General features: G+C 50.9%; 1 protein-coding gene across 1 annotated transcript in view; it reads right to left on the bottom strand.

Moving 5' to 3' along the window:
* LOC146246472 (protein kinase C-binding protein NELL1-like) overlaps nt 1-22,551 on the bottom strand; it is a 109,261-nt gene extending 86,710 nt beyond the window's left edge. The window contains 4 exon segments of the mRNA XM_084682886.1: nt 1,230-1,400; nt 6,761-6,911; nt 21,625-21,753; nt 22,486-22,551. Coding sequence (XP_084539012.1) covers nt 1,230-1,400; nt 6,761-6,911; nt 21,625-21,753; nt 22,486-22,534 — 500 coding nt within the window. The 5' untranslated portion in view covers nt 22,535-22,551.
* Between the last annotated feature and the right edge of the window lie 4,801 nt (nt 22,552-27,352).

Below are 27,352 nucleotides of genomic sequence, written 5' to 3'. Positions count from 1 at the left end.
GTGTGTGTGTGTGTGTGTGCGTGTGAGAGAGTGTTAGATCATGTGTGTGTGTGAGAGAGTGTAAGATCATGTGTGTGTGTGTGAGCGTGTGTGCTGATCGATGCTTCTCACAGACCTCTCAGCGCAGCATTGATCGGGTGATGACATCACTGTGACCTGCCTGCTCGTTACCATGGAGCCAGAACAGTTAGGGTGACAAAACAGAGAAATATGGTGTGTGTGTGAGTGTGTGTTTGTACAGGAGGTGTACAGTAAGTGTGTGTGTGTTTGTACAGTAGTTGTGTGTGTTAGAGAGAGGGGACAGTGGGATGTGTGTGAGCGTGTATGTGTGTGTGTGTGTGTATGTGTGCGTGTACGTGTGTGTGTGTGTGTGTGTGTGTGTGTGTGTGTGTGTGTATGCGTGTGTGTGTGTGTTTGTGTGTATGTGTGTGTGTGTGGGGGGGGGGGGGGGACTGTGTGCCACCACCTGTACCTGTACTGTGTACCACCTGGATGGTACTAGGATGGTACTAAGGTTCAGGATGGTATTAAGGTTCAGGATGGTACTAAGGTTTAGTATGGTACTAAGATTCAGGATGGTACTAAGGTTCAGGATGGTTCTAAGGTTCAGGATGGTACTAAGGTTCAGGATGGTTCTAAGGTTCAGGATGGTTCTAAGGTTCAGGATGGTACCAAGGTTCAGGATGGTTCTAAGGTTCAGGATGGTACTACGGTTCAGGATGGTTCTAAGGTTCAGGATGGTTCTAAGGTTCAGGATGGTACTAAGGTTCAGGATGGTACTAAGGTTTAGGATGGTACTAAGATTCAGGATGGTACTAAGATTCAGGATGGTACTAAGGTTCAGGATGGTACTAAGATTCAGGATGGTAATAAGGTTCAGGATGGTACTAACGTTCAGGATGGTACTAAAGTTCAGGATGGTTCTAAGGTTCAGGATGGTACTAAGGTTCAGGATGGTAATAAGGCTCAGGATGGTACTAAGGTTCAGGATGGTTCTAAGGTTCAGGATGGTACTAAGATTCAGGATGGTTGTAAGGTTTAGGATGGTACTAAGGTTCAGGATGGTTCTAAGGTTCAGGATGGTACTAAGATTCAGGATGGTTCTAAGGTTGAGGATGGTACTAAGGTTCAGGATGGTACTAAGGTTTAGGATGGTACTAAGATTCAGGATGGGATCACTGCGTGTTGAACAGACGAGAGAGAGAGAGTGTGCTGTGTGTGTGTCTCACCTGTTACAGTCCACGTGCAGCAGCAGGTGAGTGGCGCTGATGGACAGGGCGATGTGGTGCCAGTGGCCGTCAGCCAGGCGGTAGGGGAAGGACTCTGAGCGGGGCTTCCCTCTGGAGCGATAGTGGTAGCGCAGCTCCTCCCTCAGACCACTGCTCTCCAGCTCAAAGTAGCTGCAGGGAGGACAGGAGAGGGGTCAGGGGTCAGGGGTCAACAGCATACCTCTGCATAGGGATCAGGCCTTAATACGACCTCTACAATGACCATGGGCCTGTACACACACACACACACACACACCTCTCACCCTGCTGATTAGTCATGTTTCATTAAGTGCCTCTCAGACACAGACAGCAGAGGTATCTGTAGCAGAGACACACACACACACAAACACACACACACATATACACACGTACACACACGCAGACACACGTACACACACAGAGATACAAGCACCCACACACAAACCTATGAACTAACACATACAATACAAGCACACATTAAGACACACACACACCTACAAACACATATTCACACACACACTATACACATACCTGCATACACACTCACACAAACACGTATTCATACAAACACTATACACATACCTGCACGCACACTCACACACACTCCTAAGTCTACATCAAATGGACATAAGCATGCAGAGGACAAAGCGCACCGTCTCTCACCACACACACACACACACATGCAGAGACACACACACACACAGTCCCAACTGGCACACCATCCAAACACTGCCTCTCATCCATATTAATGCGAGGCGAGGCGAGGCGAGGCAGCTCCGTGGAATAGCAAGTGAGGCTGTGGGAGTTCCTGTTCCCTGTGTGGTGTAGATGGGCCAGCTCTCCTCAGCTCTCCTCAGATCTCCTCAGCTCTCCTCAGCTCTCCTCAGCTCTCCTCAGCTCTCCTCAGCTCTCCTCAGCTCTCCTCAGTGCTCCTCAGCTCTCCTCAGTGCTCCTCAGCTCTCCTCAGTGCTCCTCAGCTCTCCTCAGCTCTCCTCAGCTCTCCTCAGTGCTCCTCAGTGCTCCTCAGCTCTCCTCAGTGCTCCTCAGTGCTCCTCAGCTCTCCTCAGTGCTCCTCAGTGCTCCTCAGTGCCCCTTAGTGCTCCTCAGCTCTCCTCAGTGCTCCTCAGTGCTCCTCAGCTCTCCTCAGCTCTCCTCAGCGCTCCTCAGCTCTCCTCAGCTCTCCTCAGCTCTCCTCAGCTCTCCTCAGCTCTCCTCAGTGCTCCTCAGCTCTCCTCAGTGCTCCTCAGCTCTCCTCAGTGCTCCTCAGCTCTCCTCAGTGCTCCTCAGTGCTCCTCAGTGCTCCTCAGTGCTCCTCAGCTCTCCTCAGCTCTCCTCAGTGCTCCTCAGCTCTCCTCAGTGCTCCTCAGCTCTCCTCAGTGCTCCTCAGCTCTCCTCAGCTCTCCTCAGTGCTCCTCAGCTCTCCTCAGTGCTCCTCAGCTCTCCTCAGCTCTCCTCAGCTCTCCTCAGTGCTCCTCAGCTCTCCTCAGTGCTCCTCAGTGCTCCTCAGCTCTCCTCAGTGCTCCTCAGTGCTCCTCAGCTCTCCTCAGCTCTCCTCAGTGCTCCTCAGCTCTCCTCAGTGCTCCTCAGTGCTCCTCAGCTCTCCTCAGCTCTCCTCAGTGCTCCTCAGCTCTCCTCAGCTCTCCTCAGCTCTCCTCAGTGCTCCTCAGTGCTCCTCAGCTCTCCTCAGTGCTCCTCAGCTCTCCTCAGCTCTCCTCAGTGCTCCTCAGCTCTCCTCAGCTCTCCTCAGTGCTCCTCAGTGCTCCTCAGCTCTCCTCAGCTCTCCTCAACTCTCCTCAGCTCTCCTCAGCTCTCCTCAGCTCTCCTCAGTGCTCTTCAGCTCTCCTCAGCTCTCCTCAGTGCTCCTCAGCTCTCCTCCTGGTTTCTAATCTGTCGCCCGAGTCCGACCCCGCCCTCCTCAACAGGACTCCCTTTTCCGTTTCCATAGCAATGGCGGTTCCCTCCCCGGTGAGAGATTGCGTTACTCTTAAACAATTAACACCAAGCAAATTAACCAGCATTACCAGGGGAACACGTTTTTCTACGACTGTAAATTAGATTTACACACATCAAAAGGGAGCTGAGTGCAGTGGGGGGGGTGGGGGGCAGGGGGAGGGGGGGCAGGGGGATGGAGGGCAGGGGGAGGGGGAATACAACCCACTGTCATTTCTATGGAATGAGATGAATACATCACAGTCTGTCTGCAGCGGCTGACAGCTCATGTCACATGTCACTCCCAGGTGTGGGGGAGGTGGAGGTGGAAGAAGAGGTGAAGGAGGAGGGCAGGTGGAGGAGGGGAAGTGGAGGAGGAGGGGGAGGGAAGGTGAAGGAGGAAGGGAGGTGGAGGAGGGGAAGTGGAGGAGGAGGGGGAGGGGAAGTGAAGGAGGAGGGGAGGTGGAGGAGGGGAAGTGGAGGAGGAGGAGGAGGGGGAGGGGAGGTGAAGGAGGAGGGGAGGTGGAGGAGGGGAAGTGGAGGAGGAGGAGGAGGGGGAGGGGAGGTGAAGGAGGAGGGGAGGTGGAGGGCCGTGCTGCAGAAGATGAATCAGGCCGACGAGAGGAGTTGTAGAGTCTGAGGGCCTCATGTACTAACGCTTTTGTGCCCATTTCAGGCGTATTTGAATCGCAAGGTGCGGGTAAAAGCATGGCGAGGTATGTACAAACATGCTGCACTGAGGTAAAAGCGCAGACTGCCTGTCATGGGAACTGAAAATGGCAAATTGCGCGTTTCCGAGTCATGCATATGCATTCACAGGAGGGTCAAGGGAGAAGTGGGAGTTTCCCATAAAGAGATGGAAGGGGATGGGTAAAGTGGCCTAATGATGTATTCTGTGGTATGTACAGAAACCGCCCGTGAAAGCGTGCCTCCATTTTGCGGTGAAAATTCTGCACCTCTTAAAAGCAAGTAAATGAATAAATGTAAAAGCAGGTGTACACCAGGATGTGGGTTTCCTCGCATATGCCTCCTGGTGAAATGGCAGCAGTAATCCGAGCAAGACGAAGACAAGAAGACGAGCTGAAAGGATTTTTGCCACAAGGATCACACTTTTTCAGTTGAGTGAACACAAAATCATTAGGCGTTACAGATTAAGCAGCCATGCAATATTACATTTTGTGTTGGTGTGGAAATCTGACCTTGTATAATATTTAAATTTGCTGTTACCACATGAACAAGCACATCAACTTTGTAAAATGTTTGTTTTCGCTCTTTTGACTTTGTGGCTGATCCATGATAGAAAGAGAGGAGGCCCATTCAATTGCTTGTTTAAATGCTTGCAATGTACGGTATAGTGGGCGGAGAAAGGCGCTGATTACCCAATGAACTGCACTGTTGGTAAATACGATGTAAGCTGAACTATCACAGCGTAGGCAATCTGTGGGTTGGCCATGGTGCTGATAACGCTACGTTTGCAAATGTACGTATATGAGGGCCTGAGTGGAGGTGAGAGGGGACAGGCTTTGAGTCAGCTCACCACACATGCCGCCCTGCACAATGACCACAGCTCAGAGGCCACAGGAACTGCTGGCTGAGCAGAAACACAGCCTCTCTCCTCCAATCAGCTCTTAGGACACGCTTGAAAACATTCTTGAAAACCTCTCCACTCTTGACTCACTGGGTACTACACAGGGCGGCGTTTTTTTGGCATTTAACTAAGAAATGCTTGCATCGGAAAAGCATTTTCTCTCCAAAAAGGTTGGTGGGAAAAGGGTTTGTGAGGGGAGAGCGTGCTGATTATCCTGAGCGTAGTGCAGGAGGTGGGGGGAGGAAGGGGGAGCACGGAGGAAAGAGCAGGTCCTGATTGTGTTGGGGCGGTGCGGAACAGGCTGTTAGCTGAATGGAGGGCTGTGTGGTCGTGGAACTGAAGGAGCACAGCGTCCATGCAGGAAGGAGACGGGGAAGACTTCCAGGGATGGGACAAAGCCCTGGCTGCTCTCTCCACAATGTATACTTTCAGGCTGCCCTGCCTGCTAACCCAACCTCAGCATTGTAATACACTGACTTTGACTGCACGTATTCTTTTCGGGATGTGTATGGTTCGATTTCTAAAGCCATAGTGATGTCAATACTCTGCTTCAGAGCTGCAGTTGGTAAAAATGGAAAAGGGAACTTTGCAACTAATCAGATTCCTTCTCCTACCTTGCTCCCTATGTCGTTAGCACAGACATGGTTTTGCATCCTGCTAGCACTGATGCAAGGGAAGAGAACATATTAAAGCAAAAGACCTTTGTTTGGATCTTTCATAGCTCAGTGGGTAGAGAGTTAGACTGCAGATCAAAAGGCTGCAGGTTCAAATACCCACCCGTGAGTCGCTTTGGATTTTAAAAAAATCTTAACGATGTATGATCCAATTCTAAAGGCAGGAGTCTGTGACAGTGTGTGTGTGACTCCGGCCCAATTATCTAGAGAACCGAGAACAGGGCACTGTACGAAGTTATAGTGAGCAGGTTCTGCTCAGGACCCAACTTGCAGTGTCAAGCTGTTCTGATGACCGCGTAGCACTTTGCGAGGAATAAAGATCTAAACGTGTTAGCCGCAAGGTTGAGCCCCCTTAATAGAGGCATGGATCTCACAAGCCACCAACAGGTGCTGCACTAGTAATAACATTCTTTCAGAAAAAGTTGATAGCCTAGATAATTCCTCAATTAAAGTGTTAATCACTTCTTCTAGCATCCAGCCTATCAAGGGAAAATGTTAAGTCATCCTAGACTTTAGTCTAGGTGGTTATTTCTGTCCTCAACCGGAAACTCACTGATTTCCTTCAGCTCACAACATTTTGAGTCGAGTGTTAAGAAGAAAGCAATTAAATTCTGCAGACCTGTTCAAACAGCAGGGTCTAGTCCCGGAAGCCAAACTCACAGGTACTGTCTACAGACCAGTAAACCAGGAACAGTTATGTTTGCAGGGCACTGTACCCAGAGAGATTTAACATAAATTCAAAAGAGCTCAGATCATGAAACACTTTTACACATCCCCTTCTTTAAAAAATGAATTTCTCTCCTGACATTTAACAGTCAGTCTGACAGGCAGCACAAAGAAAAAGTCTGTTTCAAGACTGGCAGGAATCTCTGCCTGCCCTGTATGACTCTCACAGAGAGTACAATCTGAGATGGATCTCTGCCTGCAATGGAGGGAGATTCATCTGCTGACATCTCAGGAATGAAGAAGGTGAACATTCCTCCCATGAGCAGGAGCAGGCAGACAGACAGACAGACAGACAGGCAGACAGACAGACAGGCAGACAGGCAGGCAGGCAGGCAGGCAGGCAGGCAGGCAGGCAGGCAGGCAGGCAGGCAGGCAGGCAGGCAGGCAGGCAGGCAGGCAGACAGGCAGACAGGCAGGCAGGCAGGCAGACAAGCAGACAGGCAGACAGGCAGACAGGCAGGCAGACAGGGAGGCAGACAAGCAGACAGGCAGACAGACAGACAAGCAGACAGACAGGCACACCGACAGGCAGACAGACAGACAGACAGGAGGAGCAGGAGGAGCAGCAGGAGGAGGGGGAGGTTTAGAGGCTCTACCTGTGCTCAGACTCGTGGATGGAGAAGATGACTCCGGAGGTGGAGGTCTTCTGTTGGATGGAGGCCAGGAAGGTGAACTCACTACCCTTCCTGAAGAGCTGCACCACCTTCTCACTGACGTGAGCGGGGGCATGCACGGCTCTCCCCACATCTGAGGAGAGAGAAGAGAGAGGGAGAGAGAGAGAGAGAGAGAGAGAGAGAGGAGAGAGAGAGAGAGAGAGAGAGAGAGAGAGAGAGAGAGAGAGAGAGAGAGAGAGAAGGGGGAGAGAGAAAAGCAATCAGGGCTGTGTGTAAGCTGCTCCCGGGGCCGAGGGGGGTGGGGGGGGTCCCTGAGACTGGGCTGTCAGGAAGGAGAGGTTTTGAGACAGGAAGTGACACGTTGCATCAAGGCATTGCAGCCTAACACACCTCCCCATTTGACACACACTGCTCACTCACCTGCAAAGTCATGCTGTGTGTGTGTGTGCGCGTGTGTGTGTGCGTGTGTGTGTGTGTGTGTGTGTGTGTGTGTGTGTGTACTATTGCAACCGACTGGAAAAGCTTCACAACATCAGAACAGCAGGTGAAGTAATAAAACAAAACATGTCCTGTGTGTGTGTGTGAGAGAGAGAGAGTGTGTGAGAGAGAGTGTGTGTGAGAGAGTGTGTGTGTCCAGCCTTGGGCAGAAATGGGTAACCAGTGAGTTTGACGTTTCTGTTGAACCCTGCTGTAGCCACCTCATGCTGGATGAAAGACAGGCAGAGAGAGAACCCTAACCCTAACTCAGCCAGTGTTGTAGAAGATCCCTCCAGATAATGCAGTAAGACAGGCAGTGTTGTAGAAGATCCCTTCAGATAATGCAGTATGACACAGAGAAGCCACTCGTCTCATTGCAGACCAATCAGCTCACTCAGGTCCGCGTCAGTCAAGCTCTTTACTAAAGTTGACCTTGGTTGGTCTTGGTTGGTCTTGGTTGATCTTGGTTGATCTTGGTTGGTCTTGGTTGGTCACGATAATCAACATGTAAAGAACACACGCACGTTATACGCACTAGCATTGTACGCACTTGTGCACACATGCGCACACACAACCCCACCCTCCACCTACCTTACCTACCATGTAAGCTACGGTCTCACCGCAGAGTCCCAGGTGTGAATACACCCCGGGCCATTTCCTGTAAATCCTCCCCTCTCACTCTCTCTCCCCCCTTAACATTTCCTGTTGCTCTTCCATCTCTGTCTAAATAAAGCAAACAACAAACCCCCCAAAAATATATTATATATGAAATCTGTGTGCGCGTTTAAAAACATGTTAGCTAGAGAGTAGAGTAAAACGTTCAGGAGCTCACACACACAGATCCTCTCTCTCTCTCTCTCTCTCTCTCACTCAGATCCTCTCTCTCTCTCACACACACACACACAGTCTCTGTAGTCAGATCAAAGTGAGTCTCTGTTGTGTGGAGTCTGGCTGGTGCTGGATCTCCACATGGCCCACGTCCTCACACACACTCACACACACAGCCTCACACACACTCACACACACAGCCTCACACACACACACACACATATCCTTACACATACAGCCCCACACACACAGCCTCACACACAGCCTCACACACACACACACACATATCCTTACACATACAGCCCCACACACACAGCCTCACACAGCCTCACACACAGCCTCACACAGCCTCACATACAGCCTCACATACAGCCTCACACAGCCTCACACAGCCTCACACAGCCTCACATACAGCCTCACACAGCCTCACATACAGCCTCACACAGCCTCACATACAGCCTCACACAGCCTCACACACACAGCCTCACACAGCCTCACACAGCCTCACATACAGCCTCACACAGCCTCACACACACAGCCTCACACAGCCTCACATACAGCCTCACACAGCCTCACATACAGCCTCACACACAGCCTCACATACAGCCTCACATACAGCCTCACACAGCCTCACATACAGCCTCACACAGCCTCACATACAGCCTCACACACACAGCCTCATACAGCCTCACATTCAGCCTCACACACAGCCTCACACAGCCTCACATACAGCCTCACATACAGCCTCACACAGCCTCACACACAGCCTCACACAGCCTCACACACAGCCTCACATACAGCCTCACACACACAGCCTCATACAGCCTCACATACAGCCTCACACATACAGCCTCACACACACACTCATACAGCCTCACACACACACAGCTTCCCTGACTGTCTGTCAAAGCCACCTGGCCTCAAAGGCTTTCAGGATTAAATGGCACCAGACACAAACACACCAGACACACACACCAGACATACACACATCAGCACATACACATGCAGACACAAACATCAGCACAGACACACAAACATCAGCACAGACACACAAACATCAGCACAGACACACAAACATCAGCACAGACACACAAACATCAGCACAGACACACAAACATCAGCACAGACACACAAACATCAGCACAGACACACACACCAATGAGGTCACTGACACCAGCTGTGTCTTACTGGTGCCATTTCTCCTGCTCTCTCAGGTATTTACATGTCTCCACGTCTCCTTCTTCTCTGTCCCTCGGCCCCGGCTGCAGACGTTCTTGCAGGCATGTGTTGAGAGCTATTCAGAGCTGCAACACCCTGGGTGTTGGAGCAAAGCTAGGCTCTAGGGAGGGATGATGGAGGATGAAGGCCGGTGATGATGCTGAGGGGAGGTGGGGGAGAGAGGGGGAAGGGGGAGGTGGGAGAGGGGGATGTGGGAGAGGGAAAGAGGAAGGTGGGGGAGGAGGAGGTGGGGGAAAGAGGGGAGAGGACCAGGGCCAGGACCCCTCCTGGATGACTAGCCCACTCTCAGGACCACTCCTGGGTGACTAGCCCACTCTCAGGACCCCTCCTGGGTGACTAGCCCACTCTCAGGACCCCTCCTGGGAGACTAGCCCACTCTCAGGACCCCTCCTGGGAGACTAGCCCACTCTCAGGACCCCTCCTGGGAGACTAGCCCACTCTCAGGACCCCTCCTGGGAGACTAGCCCACTCTCAGGACCCCTCCTGGGAGACTAGCCCACTCTCAGGACCCCTCCTGGGAGACTAGCCCACTCTCAGGACCCCTCCTGGGAGACTAGCCCACTCTCAGGACCCCTCCTGGGAGACTAGCCCACTCTCAGGGGCCACTAGTGGGGAGAGGCTGGCCTGACCAGATCCATCTTTGGCACGACCACACTGTAACTAATACTCCCCAAGTTTCTTTCATGTGTGAATCTCCCCAAAACCTCAGAGAAAATGCATGATTCTGCTTGTGTTGGAATTCAACCTGAACAGACCATGAGTCGGTGAAGCAAAATATACGATAACAAGAAGTAGAATTCCTCTGATATGGTACTCAGCACCTCAGCAGAACAGAAGAGGAGGAAAAGGCTTCCCTGAAAGCTGAGATCATTCAAAATCTTTTAGCTGTCGGGCGACACTTCTATAGAGAGGTACATCACTTCCCCCTTGGCTCTCTAAGTAGTAGCTAACATCACTGTGTCAGACGGGAACAGGCAGAAGGCATCTCAACATCTAGACTGCCGTCTAATCCTCCCAGCAGTGCTTCACATTCCAACAGCGTGGAAGCTGGTTCGGTTCCTGTTTCTCCTCATGAACTGTGATGGACGTTGGATGAATTAGAAAATGCATCCCATCCCCATTCACCTCCACCTCTGTTAAGGCTGCTTCCGGGCTGCTGAGGGAAACGTCCCCAGTGTGCAGACAGACTAGAGGGGCAGAGCAGAGCTGGGTTCCTGTGAGGGCCAGGGCCACAGACAAACCCAACACGGGTCAAGCAGGGGCACCACTGCAGCCTGGGAAACACATTCCCTGCACAACAGCATTCTGCCTGGACACTGGAATCTGGTTGACACAAGTGGAGGAACCACCACAGGTTTAGAACAACACTGTCCAACCCTGCTCCTGACATGACAATACTGTATGACACTTGTACGATGCTGCACGAAACTGTACACAACTGTATGATACTATCTCATACTGTACGATACTTTGAAATACTGCACAATTGAGTACAACGCAGTTTTCCCCCCCAAAAAAGAACACAGTAAGTAAACACCAGATCATCCCTGTAAACAGTAAGTAACCACCAGATCATAGATCATCCCTGTAAACAGGAAGTTAACACCAGATCATCCCTGTAAACAGTAAGTAACCACCAGATCATAGATCATCCCTGTAAACAGTAAGTAACCACCAGATCATAGATCATCCCTGTAAACAGGAAGTTAACACCAGATCATCCCTGTAAACAGGAAGTAACCACCAGATCATAGATCATCCCTGTAAACAGGAAGTTAACACCAGATCATCCCTGTAAACAGTAAGTAACCACCAGATCATAGATCATCCCTGTAAACAGTAAGTAACCACCAGATCATAGATCATCCCTGTAAACAGGAAGTTAACACCAGATCATCCCTGTAAACAGTAAGTAACCACCAGATCATAGATCATCCCTGTAAACAGTAAGTAACCACCAGATAATAGATCATCCCTGTAAACAGTAAGTAACCACCAGATAATAGATCATCCCTGTAAACAGGAAGTAACCACCAGATCATAGATCATCCCTGAAAACAGTAAGTAACCACCAGATCATAGATCATCCCTGTAAACAGTAAGTAACCACCAGATCATAGATCATCCCTGTAAACAGGAAGTAAACACCAGATCATCCCTGTAAACAGGAAGTAACCACCAGATCATAGATCATCCCTGTAAACAGGAAGTAACCACCAGATCATAGATCATCCCTGTAAACAGGAAGTAAACACCAGATCATAGATCATCCCTGTAAACAGGAAGTAAACACCAGATCATAGATCATCCCTGTAAACAGGAAGTAAACACCAGATCATCCCTGCCTCCCTTGTCTGAGCAAATGCACATCAATGAAGGAGCATGGTTCCACACAGGAGGCCGGGGGATGCTAAACAGAACATCGCTTTGTGTTCCTGCTCGTGTTCTCCTCCAGACACAACTCTTCCTGCTCCCCAGAACACCGTCTTTATCTGGGCACGGTTGATTATGGAGTGAGGTGCTGAATTATTCAAATCAATGGAACTCCAGATGTTATCCTTGCTTTTTACCACAAACAACACGAAGCAATCTGAACCCTGGAGAGATGTACAGAGCTTAACGAGGAACTGATCAACTTGCCTGCCTGACGCATCTCTCTCTCTCTCTCTCTCTTTCTCTCTTTCTCTCTCTTTCTCTCTCTCTCTCTCTCCCACGCTATCTTGCTCACCCAGGTCTCTCTCTCTCTCATTATTACATTTTCCTATCTCTTTCCTCTCTTTTCCTCTGCCTCCCCCTCTCTCTCCCTCTCTCTAACCTCTCTCTGTATGTGTGAAGGGGTCCTAGCATCTCCCATTCCCCAGAAACACAGTTGCATTAAACATTAACAGAGCTGTGTTGCAGCCCTGCAAGGCAAGCCTTAATGTTACAGTAATAAAAGGTGCGTTCGACATGGACTGCGGCTACATGAAACGACCGGCGAGAGTAGCCGCTTGCAGTCGAGGAGGAGTTAAAAACGGCTCTGTGCCGATCAAGCGCTGTTAGCTTACTTTATTATACAATTAAACTTAGTCTTTCCGTTAGTGAAGAGGCGGACTAAAACCCTTCAACACAGTTTTTATTCAATTAAACTGTTTGGTCTGGATTTGAGCATTGGCAAAATTGAAGGTTTCAGAATAATTACAAAACGTGTCAAAGTTGTTGTGTGTGAGTCTGGCCAATCATGAAATAGCTGTGTCGTCATTAGAACCCATGCAGTTGCTCTTGAGAAAATGTGCTCGGCTCCACAGCCGGCAGTTCTCGAATCGATCTCACGGTACTTTGATGTCTACGTCACAGTGACCTAGCCTCGGCGCCGTCTCAAGTCGGACAAAAAGTCTAACCAGAATTCCCAGTTTCAAGTCAGCCGCCTGCAGCCGGCTGCAGCGCTGCATGTAGTTAGTCCATGTTGAACGCACCTAAAGTGTTGACATGAAGCCGGCTGCAGTAGGAAGATGAGCGCAGGAACGAAGGATGTTTTGAAAGAAAGCAGTCCTCAGCTAGCCTCTAACAGCCCCCAGCTACCCTCTAGCAGCCCCCAGCTAGCCTCTAACAGCCCCCAGCTAGCCTCTAACAGCCCCCCGCTAGCCTCTAACAGCCCCCAGCTAGCCTCTAACAGCCCTCAGCTAGCCTCTAACAGCCCCCAGCTAGCCTCTAGCAGCCCCCAGCTAGCCTCTAGCAGCCCCCAGCTAGCCTCTAGCAGCCCCCAGCTAGCCTCTAGCAGCCCCCAGCTAGCCTCTAGCAGCCCCCAGCTAGCCTCTAACAGCCCTCAGCTAGCCTCTAACAGCCCTCAGCTAGCCTCTAACAGCCCCCAGCTAGCCTCTAGCAGCCCCCAGCTAGCCTCTAGCAGCCCCCAGCTAGCCTCTAACAGCCCCCCGCTAGCCTCTAACAGCCCCCAGCTAGCCTCTAACAGCCCTCAGCTAGCCTCTAACAGCCCCCAGCTAGCCTCTAGCAGCCCCCAGCTAGCCTCTAACAGCCCCCAGCTAGCCTCTAGCAGCCCCCTGCTAGCCTCTAACAGCCCCCAGCTAGCCTCTAGCAGCCCCCAGCTAGCCTCTAACAGCCCCCAGCTAGCCTCTAGCAGCCCCCAGCTAGCCTCTAACAGCCCCCAGCTAGCCTCTAGCAGCCCCCAGCTAGCCTCTAGCAGCCCCCCGCTAGCCTCTAACAGCCCCCAGCTAGCCTCTAACAGCCCTCAGCTAGCCTCTAACAGCCCCCAGCTAGCCTCTAGCAGCCCCCAGCTAGCCTCTAGCAGCCCCCAGCTAGCCTCTAACAGCCCCCAGCTAGCCTCTAGCAGCCCCCTGCTAGCCTCTAGCAGCCCCCTGCTAGCCTCTAGCAGCCCCCAGCTAGCCTCTAGCAGCCCCCAGCTAGCCTCTAGCAGCCCCCAGCTAGCCTCTAGCAGCCCCCAGCTAGCCTCTAGCAGCCCCCAGCTAACCTCTAGCTCGTGTGAGAGAGAGGCTCTGTCTTCATCACGCGGTCTCACGACTGTAGACGTGTCACTTCCTTCATGCTGTTCTGCAGCTTGAAGGAAGCTTGCCGTCCCCTCTTACCCCGCCCCCAGTCCTGCAGAGGCATGGCTGCTACCGTCACCATGACACCCTTCAACGCACCGACGGCAAGCACATGGACCCTGACTCCATGGCGATGGTAACTCAGGGTGACAGGAAAGTGGTGACGCTGAGCAAGTGACAAGCTTGGGGCTTGACAGCACCGGGCAGATATGAGGAGTGCTGATGGAGTGGGGATGGTGTCCGTCGACAGAGTTTAACGCCAACTCGTCCGACTGCCCCCAGGACAGCAGAGGACAGGTCTGAGACACGGCTCAAACACGGCATGGCTGGGACAGGATTCACCCAGAAGCACGACGCTACATCCGATCCAAGCCATAAAAGGAGATGAGAAAGCTAGGAACGTAAAACTAAACGCAATTACGACCTGACTGAGTCTAACAAAATAACGGAAAATGCCATTAGCAAGGCCTTGGAAGCTGTAATTATGAACGGTTTCTCCTGGCGACAAACACGGCAGCTGAGGAGCAAGGCGTGCACAGCCTGGACGGAGACCGAAGAGATATTGTTTAACTGTAGAGAGGGAAAGGGAGAGAGCGAGAGAGAGAGAGCGAGAGAGAGAGAGGGAGAGGGAGAGGGAGAGGGAGAGGGAGAGGGAGAGGGAGAGGGAGAGGGAGAGGGAGAGGGAGAGGGAGAGGGAGAGGGAGAGGGAGAGGGAGAGGGAGAGGGAGAGGGAGAGGGAGAGGGAGAGAGAGAGGGTGTTTCATTGTGAAGAGAGATATTATTTAATTGTGGCGTGATGGAGTTATTGTGCTCTTTTTTGGTTGAAGCCAGAGATCAGAGTCAGGAAGTGGAGGTGACATATCTCTCAGTCGGAGAGGCTGAGATCATGAGCTTCACTCAGAGAGAGAGAGATGGAGGGAGAGAGACAGAGAGATGGAGAGAGAGAGAGTCCTGGTGTGAGTGTGTGTGATTCTCTAATCCACCTCAGGGATGCTCTGTAAAGCAGTCCTCTCCCTCCTCTCTCTTCTTCACTACCATACGAGTGTGAACGCTGGGCTGTCATGTGGACTTCCAGGTTGTTTATTTCCTTTAGAATTTGTCTCCTTGGAATTACAATAAGCAGGCATGCCATGTTGTGGGAGGTGGAGGGAGTCTCTCTCTCTCCTTCCCTTATCCTCTCTCTCTCCTTCCCTTATCCTCTCTCTCTCTCCATCCTCTCTCTCCATCCTCTCTCTCCTAACCACACCTTTCTGCTCCTCGCCCAGGAGGCAGGGGACAGGGTGACATCTTAAAAACTGTGTTCAGTCACCTGAAGACCTGGATTCTGGCTGAACAGAAGTACCTTCCTTCCTGTCACATGTTACTGACTCCCCAGTCTCCCACTGCACCCTGCTGTTAACACTGACTCTAACCCTGTCTTTACCCATGCCTCTAAACAAACCCAGCTTCACTTTAACCAAAACAATGACATCAGCCATTCCAGTCCAGTCTGAATACCTGGGTCCTTCCCCCAGCCTCTTCATTTAACAAGGGCGCTTTGGGCTCTTACTGATGACATCACAGGGAGATGTTTGCGGTGCCAGAAGAAGCTCTCTCTGATATATTCTTCTCAGGAGGGTTCTTTAATTTAAAAATGGTAGTGTGTGTGTGTGGGGGGGGGTTCCTTGGAAAGCTATCAACGATGGAATCATTTTCCAGTGCGATTTCCCCTCACACACACAGACTCACAAACACACCACCACCACAGGAGCCTGGAAGGGAACTCATACATAAAAGATGAAAGGTTTGATGGCCTCCTCTGGTCTCAGTGACAGCCTGAGCAGGGCACAGAAACACACACTTTAATGTGACTGTGAGCTGCAGACCGGGGTTCCTCTCCAACACCAGACCAGACCAGGGTTCCTCTCCAACACCAAACCAGACCAGGGTTCCTCTCCAACACCAGACCAGACCAGGGTTCCTCTCTAACACCAGACCAGACCAGGGTTCCTCTCCAACACCAGACCAGACCAGGGTTCCTCTCCAACACCAGACCAGACCAGGGTTCCTCTCCAACACCAGACCAGACCAGGGTTCCTCTCCAACACCAGACCAGGGTTCCTCTCCAACACCAGACCAGACCAGTGTTCCTCTCCAACACCAGACCAGACCAGTGTTGCTCTCCAACACCAGACCAGACCAGTGTTGCTCTCCAACACCAGACCAGACCAGTGTTGCTCTCCAACACCAGACCAGACCAGTGTTCCTCTCCAACACCAGACCAGACCAGGGTTCCTCTCTAACACCAGACCAGATCAGTGTTCCTCTCCAACACCAGCAGCACATGTCACCGCCCCCCCCCCCCTCTCTCTCAAGCCTCCAGAGTGAGGATATTAATAGCCACAATCTGTTTTTGAGGAGGAGAGCTTAACATTTTGTTTTCTATTCACCATCAGCCCTGGCCTGCACCACACTCTTCAGATCCACCCAGTTTGAATCTGAGCACAGGTTGTTTGCTTCAAAAATGGATCTTTACACAGGCTGTTTTACAGATGTGGGTTCTAATTCCAAGTGGTGCATTCAGTCCTGACCTCCTTCTCTTCCTACGGCTGTGGCAACGGAGGGGCCTGTGCTGTTCGGATTTCATTCATATTTCTCTTATGGCAGGTTTATCTCAATTCTTTTCATGAGGCAGAGAGAGAGGGAGAGAAAGAGAGAGAGAGGACATGTCTTCTGCCAGAGCATGAGAGACAGACGTATTTGACTGGAGCCAGAACCTAAGCCTGTCCCAATTTCCTGACACAGACACGATAACATTTCAGTAAATCACTTCAAAAGAATGGCATATTCCTGTCTACCAACAACATTCACACGCACACTCAAACACACCACATGGAAGGCTGATAGGACCAGACAGGAGGAAGTGGAGATGAAATGTGTTTGCAGGGTTTCCTGCCTAAACAACACACGCCTGCCACCTTAACTATGTTGTAAAAACAACATATCCGCCGTTGTCCTGTTTTCTCCCTTCCATTCCAAACAGTCTCCTTGCCCTGCAGAACGCATTAGTCTATCGCACAAACTACCCCCCCGCGCATTAGTCCAGAGGGCCCGTCTGCACTGATCTGAATGATCCCATCAATTGTTCAAACTCATCTTTAATGGAAAATTTAGTTTTTATGTTGTATTCGCAGACATCCCAACCTGCAGACACCGCCCCCCCCCCCCCCCGGGACGCAACCCAGACGCATGAAGCACGCACACCCACCCCCCCCCGAGGGGTCATGACGCCCAATATGCACCTACCTCTACCAGAAATGACCATTTGACAGTCTCTCGCTCGCTCGAAATACAAAATCTCAGATTTCCGGGAGATTGTAGAGCATTTGCGCGCGTCAGCGAGCCGCTATTGAAATGTGGGAGACTCCCGTACCTTCCGGGACACTTGGGATGTCTGTAATTTGCGATGGCAGGCGCTCATGGTTTTCAGCATGTCCTGCTGCAGACCAAAGGGGACTTGGTTAGGGGGTTAATTTTGTTGGCGGAAGCATTGTTTAAGTTTCTATTGTTGAACTCTTGTGTTTATTTTGATATGGGGCCGGTCCTGGGTACAGCCGCCTGGGGCGGCATCAAGAGGGAGGCGGCAAATTCTGACGGTCTTCCATTTTCAGATTTTTCTTGGTAGTTTGCATTAAAACTGGCAGCATGAATAGAGTTCAGGCTGTCAGCGTGGGCCAGAGCTTTGGCTCTTGCGGGCCAGACCCGGCCCGCAAGCCGCTAACTGTGGATGGCTGCTGTAGGACATCTCCAATGCCATGGTATGCTCTCCGACTCTGCTTAGGCAAAAGATAGATAACAATACATTTATGAATTCACGCCCATTAACCCCTTAACCAAATTAGATGCGCTTCTAGCCTATGTTGTCACGAGTATCTGGCAGTTTTCAGATACAAAATTGGTGATTGGACGGCGAAGATATCAAGGCAGGAGCTATGGGAATTAGAGTTCCCATGTTTGGACTGGCAGGCTGGAAAGGGCGTGTAGCAAAGATGGCGGCGATCCCATATATGCAACAAGGCGTGATGTATCGTTAACCTACAGTGACGTAACTTCGCATTCTCTATAATCAGTTCAAATCAGGAAATCCAAAATATCAGAGACACCATTGCAACTGTTCCACACAGCTCTTGGACTAGGAAGATTACAGTCACATTCTTCTCCTGTCTTGAGAGACCTGTTTAGAATATGAAAATAATCAAATTCACTGAAAATATCGTAACTAATGAGTGTATTTTCCATTCTTCCTTGGCCAATAAACGGATCCTAATATTCTAGGAACAGGCCTGGGTGTGAACCTTTTAATTGAATATATGTTGTTTAATGGAGCAATCATGCACATATCTTGGTAATTAACGATCGCTAGCATCACTACAAGCCTCCTCGTGGGGTGCCAAGATGGCTCCCCCAGGAAACACATGTACCACCCAGGCTACAGCCTTACAGCCGGGCCCTGGGTTTAACTCCGGCCCAGGCCATTCCCTGCATATACTCCCCTCTCTTTGTCTCTATGTCCTGTCTCTCTCTGACAGTCACTATTACACCAACCCAAACAGAACACAGCCCCCAAAGCATGTTACAGAAACCAAACAAACCCAGCCTTTTCGTCAGTCCACAGGCTCCTTAGCTCCACATCCGGCTCCACACAAGCAGCTCCTCCAGAGGAGGAGGAGCGCAGAGTGTGTTGTTCTCCTCTAGAGGAGGAGGAGGAGCGAAGAGCGTGTTGTTCTCCTCTACAGGAGGAGGAGCGAAGAGCGTGTTGTTCTCCTCTACAGGAGGAGGAGCGCAGAGCGTGTTGTTCTCCTCTAGAGGAGGAGGAGGAGGAGCGCAGAGCGTGTTGTTCTCCTGTAGAGGAAGAGGAGGAGGAGCGCAGAGTGTGTTGTTCTCCTGTAGAGGAAGAGGAGGAGGAGCGCAGAGTGTGTTGTAGAGGAGGAGGAGGAGCGAAGAGCGTGTTGTTCTCCTCTACAGGAGGAGGAGCGCAGAGCGTGTTGTTCTCCTGTAGAGGAGCCGAGGCGCCCTGCAGAGCAGATGGGACCAGATAGAATCACATCTAGATGAAGACCTGTGCGAGGAGGTCGTTCCCATCTGACTGCTTTAAATTGGCTTTTCTTATCAGCACCACCAGTGGTGACATATTCCTCTACTCCGTGCTGTAGGGTCATACAGGCAGGGTGTCCTGTAGGGTCATACAGGGTCATACAGTCAGGGTGTCCTGTAGGGTCATACAGGCAGGATGTCCTGTAGGGTCATACAGGCAGGGTGTCCTGTAGGGTCATACAAGCAGGATGTCCTGTAGGGTCATACAGGCAGGATGTCCTGTAGGGTCATACAGTCAGGGTGTCCTGTAGGGTCATACAGGGTCATACAGTCAGGGTGTCTTGTAGGATCATACAGTCAGGGTGTCCTGTAGGGTCATACAGTCAGGGTGTCCTGCTTGCCAACATCAGGCATCTGCTGGTGTGAATCACTGGAGAATGTGGGATCAGATACTCCTCTTGTTCCTCTAATCGAGCCTGCGACCTGCAGTGCTCTGTGAGGGGGCTCTGTGAGGGGGCTCTGTGAGGGGGCTCTGTGAGGGGGGCTCTGTGAGGGGGGCTCTGTGAGGGGGCTCTGTGAGGGGGCTCTGTGAGGGGGGCTCTGTGAGGGGGGCTCTGTGAGGGGGCTCTGTGAGGGGGCTCTGTGAGGGGGCTCTGTGAGGGGGGCTCTGTGAGGGGGGCTCTGTGAGGGGGCTCTGTGAGGGGGCTCTGTGAGGGGGGCTCTGTGAGGGGGCTCTGTGAGGGGGCTCTGTGAGGGGGGCTCTGTGAGGGGGCTCTGTGAGGGGGGCTCTGTGAGGGGGGCTCTGTGAGGGGGCTCTGTGAGGGGGCTCTGTGAGGGGGGCTCTGTGAGGGGGCTCTGTGAGGGGGCTCTGTGAGGGGGGCTCTGTGAGGGGGCTCTGTGAGGGGGGCTCTGTGAGGGGGGCTCTGTGAGGGGGCTCTGTGAGGGGGCTCTGTGAGGGGGGCTCTGTGAGGGGGCTCTGTGAGGGGGCTCTGTGAGGGGGGCTCTGTAAGGGGGGCTCTGTGAGGGGGCTCTGCGAGGGGGGTTCTGTGAGGGGGCTCTGTAAGGGGGGGCTCTGTGAGGGGGTGGGGCAGGGGGCAGACTACATACACCATTAACTCTAAGGACCCGACCAGGAGGGATGAAAACAGGGACATTTCTCATCCACAGGCTTTCATATACAACCAGACTGACAACCAGGAATCATGGAGGCTGGGAGGCTGGGGGGGGGACAGGGAGGCAATGATGGGACTCTAAGCAGTAGTCATGATAATGAGGAAGGGTGTATTGTCTAACTAAATCCTGAGCCGCAAGTTTCGAGACACACACACACAATCCGTCGAGGACACAATGATGGCCTGAGCAACAGCTAATCAATGGCCTCCCTAAGTTAGATAGATTCCCACCACCTTACCTTTCTATTTCACATCCATGTTCTCTTTCTCTCTTTCGATCTCTCTCACTCCCTCGATATCTTTCTCTCTCACTCCCTCGATATCTTTCTCTCTCTCTCATTCGATATCTTTCTCTCTCTCTCTCTCTCTCTCTGTCTCACGTATTCTTTCTAGCTCGGTCTCCCATCACTCCCTGAATATAGACTCAGATAGACTCAGAATGCATATTAGTTTTGTTTTTGACTGATTTCTCTCCCACTTTCTCCACCTCTCCTGTTTGTTTCTCTGGTTCCCTCTCTCCCTCTCTCCCTCTCTCCCTCTCTCCCTCTCTCCCCACGTATCTTTTCCTGCTCTCATTCTCCTCATGTCTGCTATTTTCTGGTAAACCCGCTTCTGCCATTGACCCAGCGTCTGTGAGGAGTGCGGGAGCCTGCCAACAGTGTCTTTTGTACCCAGCGTGATTACGTCTGCAGTTGCTCCATGGTTGGAGGACTGCACACATGCCCTGGGGAACACATCTATCTTGTAACAGGTCCAGCAATCAAGCTGCATTTATGCTGCCATAGCTGAAAACGCAAGACGATGAAGATATCTTTGAAAAACACTCTCCACTGAACAGCTTTAAAGCCTTCAATAACATACCAGTTCACAATAAGTCCAATCAACAACATGAGGAATCTAGTTCCTTGATTCTCATTTTGATGAGTGTATTAGTGTGTTTTAAAGGACGTGCAGAGATATTGGCACACTTTTGGACTTTTCTGCGGCAGAAAGAATGCTTTTCCAGCAGAAAAGGTCAACAGTTTGTGCTTGGAAGGTTCTTGTGGAACAGCTTTTTTTTGAGAAGCTGGAGCTCTTATTTTTCGCAAAATGTTTCAACTTGAATCCCACAGGACACACGGACATCCTATTAGCCCAACACTAGCTTGCTAGTCCTCCAGGCAGCGCAATCATTTTAAATTAAACACTTCCTACTCTTCCAGAATGATTCCTGCTCCAGTCCTTGCTAGGCTCTACAGGCGGGGAGAAGCATCTGCTGCCGAGGACAAATGAAATGTGGAGTAATTATCAGACAGCTCCCAGGACTCCACGGCGCAACACCACCAGAATTGTGTCACGGCGCGAGGTGCTCCCGCTACCGCAGCCACAGGCCTGCATGCAGTTAGTTACAAACATTTCTCGAACCGTTAGGCAATCCAAAAAACAAGGAAATTAAAAAGATAACCGTCAAAACGTAATCTTTGGCACTGTGCAGAACAGTTAACTGTGTAAACAAGGAGTAGAAAAAGGCCACTACCTCGAAATAAGAAGGCTCTGCTGTTGTTGTGAAGTCCAGCCACTTGGGTAACTCCATAGGTCGCGTTGGCCAAGTCAAGTTCATTGATGATATCGATCTGGTAATCGGGATCTACACCAAAGACCAAAACTGTAGACAAAACGTAAAGACAGTCACACAGTCGCCTGGTCCAACGTCGAGGAAACAGAAGTCAGTGTGTTTTGGGGATGTTACGTTGCCTAGACTACCTGTATTTGGTGGCAATGGTTCCTTTTTGCAACCCAAGATCTATTTTGTCGATGTACTTTAATATTTGAGTCTTAACGTGACTTATCGTTTACTAAATTCGTGAAAATGCATGTCACTGCCTACTACTCTGTGACACAGGTAGACGACAGGGGACATTCAGAAATGACATGCCACGAAATGTGATAAGAGGTTTAAAATGTTTGCAATGCTGGTTAATCTGAAAACTAACTAGAGGTCTCAGTATCTCGGCTCTGTAAGAATGCAAGAGGATTTCTGAAATGTAAGAACTGCGCTGCAACCGTAGGCTGGCCGTTTGGTTGAGCCGTTTGTCATGAGCGTGTCACCTGTCTGCTGGTACGCAGGACTTGCGTGCGGTTGCGGAAACGAACCAAAATATTTAGTATTTTTAAGTGCTGTCGCTATACTCTGACTGTCCACAGAGAAGCCGAGAGAATAATAAACAATATAACCAGCACCATGCATTTCAAGTTACGCTGAGAAAACGCCCAAAATCCAAAAGCTGCCGCTCAAGGTGCGAATCAGAGAGAGCGCGCGTAGCCTACTGCCCTAATAAAAGGGTTAATACGCGCTGACAAATTGTCTTATTGTCGATAATTATCGTGTGACACCTACCTGGTTTGGTAACTAGGAAGAAGGATAGCAATGCCACGGTAAAATCCATTTGTGTGAAGTTGCGTTGTATAGTTTCCTAGAGATATCCGACGGCGCGTGCTCTGCTGGCAATCCGCACTGACCTGCTCCTCAGTCGCTACAGATCTGATCCTCTCTCACCGGCGCGGCGAGGAGAGACTTGGAGCGTTCCACATCACGGGGGTAGAGGTTCCTTTAACAGGGCAGGAAATTAGGCTTAGCTATTACCGCAAACACCAACTCTGTCTTGTACCGAGATGAAAACTTTGAAATAATACAGTTACAATTATGCATCCACTTGGATTTTCCGTCAACCATTCAGAGGATATTCTGTATTAAAAGACACGTTCCCCTTCACTTGCCATAGACAGAGCCAATCCTGGAGGGCTCTCTGTTGCTCGGAAAAGTCACGGGAATTGATATTCTTATCAAGGTATACTGGATCTACAATCACAACAATAATCTCGAAGTTTGTGTAGTCCAGTTTATGAAGTAGCATTTTCTGGGGACAATAACACACACTTTAGGGTGTTTTTGTGTGTGTGTGTGTGGGGGGGGGGGGGTGGAAAGTCGGTGTATGGTTCTATAGAATAAAGTATAACCTATTCATGTCATGCTAATGAGAGATGTATTGACAGAAGGGTGATAGAAACGATTTGTTGAGGAGTGTGCACTAGTCTGCACGCTCTCTCTCCTCCTCTCCTCCTCTCATCCTCTCATCCTCCCTCATCTCCTCCTCAACCCTGTGAGTCTCTCAGGTACCCCCTCTCAGGTACCCCTCTCAGGTACCCCCTCTCAGGTACCCCCTCTCAGGTACCCCCTCTCAGGTGCTCCCTCTCAGGTACCCCTCTCAGGTACCCCCTCTCAGGTACCCCCTCTCAGGTACCCCCTCTCAGGTACCCCCTCTCAGGTGCTCCCTCTCAGGTACCCCTCTCAGGTGCCCCCTCTCAGGTGCTCCCTCTCAGGTACCCCCTCTCAGGTACCCCCTCTCAGGTACCCCCTCTCAGGTACCCCCTCTCAGGTACCCCCTCTCAGGTGCTCCCTCTCAGGTACCCCTCTCAGGTACCCCCTCTCAGGTACCCCTCTCAGGTACCCCCTCTCAGGTACCCCCTCTCAGGTACCCCTCTCAGGTACCCCCTCTCAGGTACCCCCTCTCAGGTACCCCCTCTCAGGTACCCCTCTCAGGTACCCCCTCTCAGGTGCTCCCTCTCAGGTACCCCCTCTCAGGTACCCCCTCTCAGGTACCCCCTCTCAGGTACCCCTCTCAGGTGCTCCCTCTCGTCCCTGGGGCCTAGTCCTGCAGGGGCCGTTCATCACAGCCCTCTACAGTTCCTGCAGCTCTAACTTGTGTACACTGTCATGTTGCCTAGGTAACATCAAGCAGCACAAGGTGTAGAGAACAATGCATGTGTTCAGCCATCATGGCTGCTCAAGGTCCCAGACATGTGACATGTGTTCAGAGAGGACGCCACGCGGCAGAGATGGGGTATGATGATGTGCTGCTCACACACACACTCTTACCCTCCACACACACACACACACACACACTCCTTCTGCACTGCCTCCCCCACACACACATCCCCTCCCCCACCCCCTCCCGACCCTCATAAACATCACCTGACCTAAAGCGTGATGCTCCTCCCACTAGGGTGATCTCCAGCAGGGTGAGAGGGTGAGGATCTCCAGCAGGGTGAGAGGGTGACGCCCCTCCCACCAGGGTGAGAGGGTAATGCTCCTCCCACCAGGGTGAGAGGGTGAGGATCTCCACCAGGGTGAGAGGGTGAGGATCTCCAGGAGGGTGAGGGTCTCCAGCAGGGGGAGGATCTCCAGCTGGGTGAGAGGGTAATGCTCCTCCCACCAGGGTGAGAGGGTGAGGATCTCCAGCTGGGTGAGAGGTTGAGGATCTCCAGCAGGGGGAGGATCTCCAGCTGGGTGAGAGGTTGAGGATCTCCAGCTGGGTGAGAGGTTGAGGATCTCCAGCAGGATGAGAGGGTGAGGACCTCCAGCAGGGTGAGAGGGTGAGGATCTCCACCAGGGTGAGAGGGTGAGGCTCTCCACCAGGGTGAGAGGGTGAGGATCTCCACCAGGGTGAGAGGGTGAGGATCTCCAGCAGGATGAGAGGGTGAGGATCTCCACCAGGGTGAGAGGGTGAGGATCTCCACCAGGGTGAGAGGGTGAGGATCTCCAGCAGGATGAGAGGGTGAGGATCTCCACCAGGGTGAGAGGGTGAGGATCTCCAGCAGGATGAGAGGGTGAGGACCTCCAGCAGGGTGAGAGGGTAATGCTCCTCCCACCAGGGTGAGAGGGTGAGGATCTCCAGCAGGGTGAGAGGGTGAGGATCTCCACCAGGGTGAGAGGGTGAGGATCTCCAGCAGGGTGAGAGGGTAATGCTCCTCCCACCAGGGTGAGAGGGTGAGGATCTCCAGCAGGGTGAGAGGGTGAGGATCTCCACCAGGGTGAGAGGTTGAGGATCTCCAGCAGGGTGAGAGGGTGAGGATCTCCAGCAGGGGGAGGATCTCCAGCAGGATGAGAGGGTGAGGATCTCCACCAGGGTGAGAGGGTGAGGATCTCCAGCAGGGGGAGGATCTCCAGCAGGATGAGAGGGTGAGGATCTCCACCAGGGTGAGAGGGTGAGGATCTCCAGCAGGGTGAGAGGGTGAGGATCTCCAGCAGGGTCAGACATCTGACCATGAGGATGTCCAGTGTTTCAGGACGCAAGCAGACAGACGTTTCATCTGGGAGGCCTGGAACTCAGGGCTGCTCTTGGGAAACACAGTGCCCAGCCAAGAGGCAAGCATGCTTTCAGTACCAAGCATTAGAACCTCGCTGCTACATCAACAACAGTCTGTACTTATGACACGTTTTCTGCTACATCTTTTAAAACACGTCGTATTCTGAAGGGGGTGAAAGTCAATTATTTTAATTGGAGCCCCAGTTCCAAAAGAGATCTGCTTATATTCCCGTCCTTGTCTTCCTAGCAGTTGAATTATGTGACTGTGTGGTTGCAGTTTTAGTGAAGCAGCAGCCAGTGTGTCTGTAGCTGTGTCCTCATGGAGCAGATGGTGTCAAGCTGTGTGTTTTCCTGATGAGCCCCTAGCCCAGCCACCAGAGGAGGGAGGGTTTGGAGGGCTTAGCCCTACATCTCAACTGTTTGACTTCTTCATCTGCTAATGAACAGCCTTGCATGACTAAATTAGCTGTTTGTGTCATCTGGCTTCTGGCTCTCTCGTCTGAGAGGACAGATCACAGCTGCTAGTCAGTAGCTTGGTGGTTAGAGTGTTAGACTTCAGATCAAGAGCTTGCAGGTTCAAATCCACCCCTCCAAAGTACATTGGTTTGGATTACAGTGTCTGCTGATTGAACAGGCTGTATGATGAACAGCGTTCATGTGTGAGGATGCTGGACTAGAGGGACTGTAAGTGGTAGCTTTTGTTGTTCATACCACCATCTGATCATCCCAATAACCCCTCATCACCCAGCTCGTCTCCATGTTTACACCTGGGAGGTATCAAGCAGCTAAAGTGCTGACAGCAGTATATAATTACTTGGATTGACGGACGGACTGGCGTCAGTTTCATTTGCACCATTAGATCTCAGCTTTGCTTTTGTCAGGTCAATGACAAAAGGTGTGAGAACGCTGAACATATTAACACGGACAGGAAGCCAAGCTTTGTGTGAGATAAACAGGAGTCCTCTCTGATACCCGGGTGGTTTTATCATCTGTGTTTCTCTCATTATGGAACAGCAGTTGATACTGGCGATAAAATAGCTAACGCTTTCAAGTCCAAGGGTTATGGGGAAGAACTGACTCCACTTTTTCACTCAAGTTAAAGTAAAGAAGTGTGGGCTCTGACTTATACCTAAGTAAAAAGTAACCATGACTACACCTGTTTTAGTGTCACGCTGGTAGCTGGACCTCATTTCATATTAATACATTAATACTAGTGCTGTCAGTTTAACGCGTTATTAACGGCGTTAACGCAAACCCAAATTAACGGCGTCAATTATTTTATCGCGCGATTAACGCTCTTTTTGGCCTAGCAAACTAGTTTTTTTCACATGCTGTTGCAACAACTACCGACGTTAGAAAAACCATAACACCACACCGGATCTAGCTAGACCGGAAACAAAACAACAGGCACGCCAAACACTCGTTTGGCTTGCGAGCTGGCTAAAGAGTAGTAGCAGAGCCCGTTTACGGATATTAGACATTCTCTGGTAGTAGGCTAACGTTACGTTTTGAGTGGATGACGAGCGCGAGATGCCGAAATGGATGCCAATAAGATTCTGAATGGAAAGTTTGCTTTTAAAAAGTTGCCAAATGGTTCTATTGACAAGACCAGTGATCTGTGTTTTGTCGTTGTAAACTGAGCTATCATCGCAGCACGTCCAGTCTGAAATACCACTTGATGGCCAAGCACACAGCTGATGCGAATTCTCTGCCCCCTCAATGTTGTTTTCAATAAAAAAAAATATTTGCACAAAGCAATCCGAACCACTTTTCTATGTTGATAAGAGCATTCAAATTTGAAAAAAGATTGGGACAAAAAGAAATCAGGGACATTTAGAATAGATAAAAATTTGCGATTAATTGTGATTAATCGCGAGTTAACTATGACATTAATGCGATTAATCGCGATTAAATATTTTAATCGTTTGACAGCACTAATTAATACAAAAGGAGACTATTTGCCAAAAATCCATCGCTAACTCTCTCATCCAAAGAGAACAAGTGTACTTGTTTTCAAGACTTTTTTCAAAATAATGTTTTTACCTACTTTTTGTTTTCTAAACTTTTGACCGAAGAATATTTGTTGAAAATATTTGTCCGAAAATATTTGTTGAAAAT

The sequence above is a fragment of the Hypomesus nipponensis genome, chromosome 19 (assembly GCF_054491055.1).
Source record: "Hypomesus nipponensis isolate SF chromosome 19, ASM5449105v1, whole genome shotgun sequence".
Classification (NCBI taxonomy): domain Eukaryota; kingdom Metazoa; phylum Chordata; class Actinopteri; order Osmeriformes; family Osmeridae; genus Hypomesus; species Hypomesus nipponensis.
The sequence above is the reverse complement of the archived record's forward strand: the minus strand, read 5'-3'. Positions and strand labels throughout refer to the sequence as shown.